At 52.0% G+C, this 6,000-nt stretch overlaps 1 protein-coding gene across 5 annotated transcripts in view; it reads left to right on the top strand.

Annotated features, from left to right (window-relative positions):
* MAU2 (MAU2 sister chromatid cohesion factor) overlaps positions 1 to 6,000 on the top strand; it is a 25,289-nt gene extending 19,289 nt beyond the window's left edge. For 3 of the 5 annotated variants that reach the window (XM_006100406.3, XM_006100407.3, XM_006100408.3), the window contains 4 exons: positions 25 to 136; positions 1,851 to 1,941; positions 2,804 to 2,931; positions 3,179 to 6,000. In XM_006100406.3, the coding sequence (XP_006100468.1) occupies positions 25 to 136; positions 1,851 to 1,941; positions 2,804 to 2,931; positions 3,179 to 3,253 (406 nt within the window). In that variant the 3' untranslated portion in view covers positions 3,254 to 6,000. Of the gene's footprint in view, positions 1 to 24; positions 137 to 1,850; positions 1,942 to 2,803; positions 2,945 to 3,178 lie in introns of all 5 variants that reach the window. The other 2 variants (XM_014465841.2, XM_023763984.1) reach the window with 2 other exon arrangements.

The following is a 6,000-nucleotide window of genomic DNA, read 5'->3' on the forward strand; positions in this document are numbered from 1 at the left end:
CCTCAGTCTGTTCCCCTCATGTAGGCGGTTTCTGCGAGAAACTCTGAAGATGTCCAATGCAGAGGACTTGAACCGGCTCACAGCCTGCTCTCTGGTGCTTCTGGGCCACATTTTCTACGTGTTGGGGAACCACAGGGTGAGTGCCCAGGCCAGGCTGAGGGACAGGGCCAGCGTGGTACTTGGGGGGTCACCATCAAGCAGTGCTTTGCATCCCGTGCCCCTCGATTATCTTGTCTCAGTGACACCCTTCCCCCAGCCCTCTTTGCTTCATGAGGCTTGGCAAGGGCAGAGGTGTTCTGGCTCACACAGCCTGGGGGGCAGGCCCGGGGAACTTTGGGTCCCTGGAGGGTAGGCCTATGGGGCAGACAGACCTAGTGCTTGGTTGGGGCTTCCTGGAGCTGGGAGGGCTGAGGCAGGTTCCCCTGTGTGTGTGTTAATACCTGGGATGGACAGTGTCCTCTTAGTCAGAATCCCTTGGGTTCTGTTTCTGCCCAGCACACATGGTGTCCTCAGGTCTCCTGTTTCCACTCTCACCTAGAGTGGCCCCTGGGGCTGGTTCTGGTGGGATTGGCACTCCCGGTCTCCCCATCAGTTGTGCATCTTCGCCTGCTCTCACCCATTGATCTCACAGACCTTTAATTTTTTAACAAAAACATTTGTCCATATTACAAAATATGACATGTTTATCATAGAAGCTCTGAGAAGCAAAGTTGAAAATCATAGCATGACCTCTGTCTTCTGGCTTTTTTCATTGCTCGCCCCTGCCCACCCATAGGTTTTGTTTCTCAGGATGTTTTATAGTTTTACATTTTGTCTTTCCCTACACCACTGTATTAGAGCTTTTTTAACAGCAGCAAGAATTTTGAAGTAGCATCTACTCCATAATTTAGCCAACCTCACTTGAGCTGTTTTCACAAGACAGGTGACACAGGTCAGGTGTCTTGACCTTTAAAGTTTCATCTGACCAAACCCCGGAGCTCCCTAAAAATTAGCTTTTAATTTTTATTTTTTGTTAAATTTTATTTTATTTATTTTATTTTATTTTATTCCAGAGAGGAAGGGAGAGGGAGAAAGAGAAACATCAATGATGAGAGAAAATCATTCATCAGCTGCCTCCTGCACGCCCCCTACTGGGAATCGAGCCCACAATCCAGGCATGTGCCCTTGACTGGAATTGAACCCGGGACCTTTCAGTCCACAGGCCAACGCTCTATCCACTGAGCCAAATCAGCTAGGGCAAAAATTAGCTTTTTAAATGAGCCTGGCTGGTCCCCCTCCCCACAACCGTGTGACGAGTGTTTGCCAAGGCTGACCGGCCCTGCTGCTCAGGTACTGATGGCCATGGCTGGGGATGTTACCGCCCCCAAAGAAAAAGGATGACCTCTGGGTTCTTCCTTCTGAGTGCAGCTCTGCTTCTTTAACATTCTGTCACCCTGCCTCTCAGCCTCTAAGCACAGTGAGGACAGTGACCTGTGTGTGTCTAGGGGAAGCATCAAGCCCCACTGAGTACAGGCTGTGTGCCTGTGTCTCAGTGTGGTAGCTTTGATGACCTCATGTCCAGATGGGGAGATGAAGGTCACAGCCCCAAACTGCAGATCCAGGCTTAGAACCAAACCTTCCTGGCTCTCATCTATTTATAAATCTCCAGAAGCCACCTTGAGCAGGGAAAGGTGGGCAAGGCAGCTCTTTAGCTGCATCTCTGGTTCATGTTTTGAATGATCTTGGGCTCTGAAGTAGAAGTAGGAGTGTGCCAGGCAGCAGGAGGAGGGCATAGCCTGGGCTAGGTTTGACAGGTGGGCCTGAGCTGTCCCTGCTGCCTCCCCCACTCCCTCGCTGCTCTTGGTCCACAGGAGAGTAACAACATGGTGGTGCCCGCCATGCAGCTGGCCAGCAAGATCCCGGACATGTCAGTTCAGTTGTGGTCGTCAGCCCTGCTGAGAGGTGAGTATGGCAGCTGGCCCTTCCCAGAGATCAGAGATGCTGAGTAAGCCCTGCTTGGCCTTTGCTCAGACTGGCCTCTACATGCCACAGCCCCAGTTCTAGCATTCCCAGGTTCTCAGGAGGCCATTTGAGGGCAGTGGTCACTGGACTCAGTCATGGCATCAGCTCAGTGTAGGACCTGTGAGGCTGATTCTTGGCATCTGGGTGAAGACTTGGACTGTGAGCCCTTGTGCTTATCCTTGTCCCATTGGCAGGACTGGCTGGGATGCTCTGGGTGCAGGGCGGGGGCTCAGCAGGTGGCTGCTCCCCTATTTACAGAGACTTGTCCTAGGCCCTGAGGAGGAGGCAGTGGATTTTGTGGACTTGTTCAGTTCTCCTGCCTCAGAAGTGGGTGTTGGGTGCCCTGCTCTAGCTAACTCCTGTTTGCAGAGGGACCTTTGTTGCCCAACCAGCCTCTGCGTGGGCCCCGCTGATCACCCATGTTAAGGACATGGCACAGAAACTCAGGAGGGCATTGCGAGGGCTGCTGGCAGGTGGATTTAGCTGAGCCCAAGACAGGGCTCAAGGCTGGTGATTTGCCATGTGCACAGGAACCCAATGGTGGAGCCTGGGTGTTGTTTTTTTGCCTCCCGCACGTGCTCCAGCTGGGGTCAGGGAATGAACCTGCAACCCAGGTATGTTCCCTTGACCGGGAATCAAACCTGTGACCCTTTAGTGTGTGGACTGGCGCTCTAACCACTTAGCACTACCAGCCAGAGCTGGAGCCTGGGTTTGACCTTAGGGCTCCACCTATACCCAAGGGGAGGGCCATGGGGTTGGTGGCTGGGGAAGGCAGGCTCACCCATGTGTGTCTTACCCTCAGACCTGAACAAGGCCTGTGGGAATGCCATGGATGCCCACGAAGCCGCCCAAATGCACCAGAACTTCTCTCAGCAGCTACTCCAGGACCACATCGAGGCCTGCAGCCTCCCCGAGCATAACCTTATCACGGTATAGGCACGAGGTGTGGGAAGACAGAATGGGGGTGGTGGTTGGCTCCTCGAGGCTGGCTTACCTTGCGTGCAGCCCTTCAGGGTGTGGGGCACACTTCCTGAAGAGGAAATATATGCTTGGCTGCCATCTCCAGCAATTCCTAACTGAGCCTAGTCTCAGGAGCCCCTTGGATATGGGAAATAGTACTAGTCACCCAAGCAGGTGATTCAGAAGGACTTCACTTGTGTGTTCTCTCTTCCTGCAGTGGACAGATGGCCCACCGCCTGTGCAGTTCCAAGCTCAGAATGGACCCAACACCAGCCTGGCCAGCCTCCTTTGAGACCCCTGGAGGGGACCACCCAGCTTCTCAAGGCCTCCGTGGGGCCTAGTGTGTCCCTGACTTCCACACAGACAGCACTCGCGCTTTCCTCTGAGGCGTGCTGGCATGGTGTCCCCAGGCTTCTTTCCCAGAGCTTCCAAGTCCCCGGGGAGTGTGCAGGGCCAATTCCCACCCTCCCAGGAAGGGCTGGCCAGCTTTACCGCTGTGAATCAGGACCCCGGTGCTGAGGCTTGCAGGTGGAATGTTGGAGCCAATTTTTCAGAGCCATCCTTTAAAGTGGATTTGAACTGCCAGTCCTACTACAAGTTACACTTTCCTGGGACTGTATCTGGATGGGGAGTGCCAGGATGGGCAGCACCACTGGGGCATTGCCACGTGACTTCCATTGCCTGAACTTCTGCACCAGGCTGGAGTGTTTCCTCTGCTCTCACAGCAGCTTCCAGAGCTTAGAGGCAAGATGCCAATTTCTGGCCAAAAATTGAAAGGAAGAAGTGAGGATGCACATCAGGGACAAAAATGCATGTCCTGCTACAACACTTTTCCCAGCTTGCCTTTCTCTCCAGTGTCCATCCTTCTGACAACTAGTGCCTCTGGTCAGGGGACCCATGAACTCGCCTTCCAAACATCTGTACCTTGACTGGATCACTGTCTGGCCATGGGGGTGCACATGCTGTAAACATGGGTATGCATGTGTGTGCATACTGTAGACAAGTGTGTGTGTGCATGTGCAGTAGATACAGGTTGTGTGTGTGTGTGCGCGTGCGCATATGTGCACATGCATATGTGTTGATTCTCAGAGCTGGAGCTGGAGCTGAGACTCCTGTGTTTGCACCAGCTGCCTTCCCCCATCAGTGTCTGTATTGTGGGGTAGGAAGCAGGGGAAAGGGGAGAGGACCCTCCTCAGTCCAACTCAGGGTGCTGAACGAAGGCAGCTCTGTGGCCTCCTCTGCAGAGGATATTTGCAGATGTCTGGAGCCCAGCCAACCTGGCCCTTGGGAGGGAGGACTACCTACCGTGGGTCTCGGCACAGCATTGAAACCTCTTCCCAAGCTGGACCCCCCCAGGAAGTTCTGCCAGGCCCAGGCAGTGTGCTTGATTCTGTGCTCCTCTTGGATACTCTAGGAGGTGCCCCAGTGATGATGGTGGATTGGGGGCAATCAAAGCAGCCTCCCCCTCCAACTTCTGGCACCTGGGGGCAGCTCCCCACTGAGGGGTGGCGAGTGGTCTTGCTGGTCAGGGTGGCTTGTTGGTTTGTGTCTCATTACCCTTGCACTGTGAAGGCTGCTTCTCGAAGCCTCTGTCTGTGATGGAAGGAACGTTAGGATATGGGATTACTCAGGTAGCTACTTGGGCCCTGAGCCTGGGTGTGCCTTAGCCACAAGCAGGACTGTTAGCAGATCACCCTGCACTGGGCCACTGCCCTCACCAGGCCTGTGACAGGGCCCTGCTGCCCACTTGGGGGCCAGTGACAGGCATGCAAGTGAGTCACCAGTTAGAGGGGCAGGCTTTCCAGGGCTCGTCCCAAGAGGACCTACCATCCCTGTGGTGCCCAGGAGAACTGGGTGTTCAGGGCTGCTCCCTCTGCTGACAGCCCTGAGTGTGTGAGGCCTGTGGAGGAGGGTGTGAGCCCAGTCATAAGCTGTCCCCATTCTGTCTTCCTCCTCCATCAGGGGCCTTCCCCTCCACTCAAGGGATGGAGCCCCCATCTCGCCATAAGCTGCACCTACCAGCCTGGATCCCACACTGTCTAACTTCTCTGTATCCACATTAGTTCAATTGTTGCACATGTTTGTCTCTGTGTATTTATTTAAGCCTTTCTTTGCTTCTAGGGCATTTTGTATGTAGAACAATTTAAATAAGAACCTCAAAACTTAATGTCTGTTCCGATGTTAAAGTGCTTTTAGTGACCACTCTGTTACCTATGTGTGTGTAAAGTTAAGGATAAGTTCTTAAGTTTACAATGAAAAATTCAGTACTCAACATTTAATATTCCACTTAGCTTTATGGGAGCCAAACCGTGTGTATGGTTTTGAACCTCCCTTTAATGCAGCATCTACCAATAACATCAAGCTGTCATACATACCTTTCTGTGAGTCCACATTGAGTGTCTCACAGTTTCTCAATCATAAGAATTTAAGACAGGTAGCAAGTGAGCCACCAGAGAGATGTTGCATAAGTGTCATATAGCTAAATGTTTGAAAAAACAACAGATAAAAATTCCAAACTCTTGGGCACACAGTAATAGCAGAAGGATTTCGTTGGCAGGTCAATTGCCAAAAATTGGTCAGACCCTCATGTGCTCTCCCCACCTCCTCCTGTTAATAGAAGTGGCCCTGGGCTTGCTGGTCTAGGGTGCTGGTCCTGGATGTGCCCCCAGGTTCCCTCGAAAACAGCTGCCTCCTGCAGGTGGCCACAGGCATGGTGAGGGTCCTCTCCCTGGGGTAAATACTCCCTATCCCACTGACTGAGAGCACAATTGAGTAAGGGCTGCCTGGCACAGTGGATATGCTTGTGGTTGCATTGTTTGTTTTGTTAAAGGGTTTTAATAAGTATGTTTGGCATAATATCTTTTTAACGGGTTTGTAATATGGTTTTAGCAGCCTGTAACTTCACTGGTGCTTTTAATCAGGAAAACAAATTTATAAATGCAAAACATTGTTTAAAAGACATAACTATACAATATAGCTTCTTGTTTGTGGATTTCTTTTTCTTTGTATTCAAAGTAAAATCACTTGCAGTAGCTATCA

The sequence above is a fragment of the Myotis lucifugus genome, unplaced genomic scaffold (genome assembly GCF_000147115.1).
Source record: "Myotis lucifugus unplaced genomic scaffold, Myoluc2.0 scaffold_311, whole genome shotgun sequence".
Taxonomy (NCBI): domain Eukaryota; kingdom Metazoa; phylum Chordata; class Mammalia; order Chiroptera; family Vespertilionidae; genus Myotis; species Myotis lucifugus.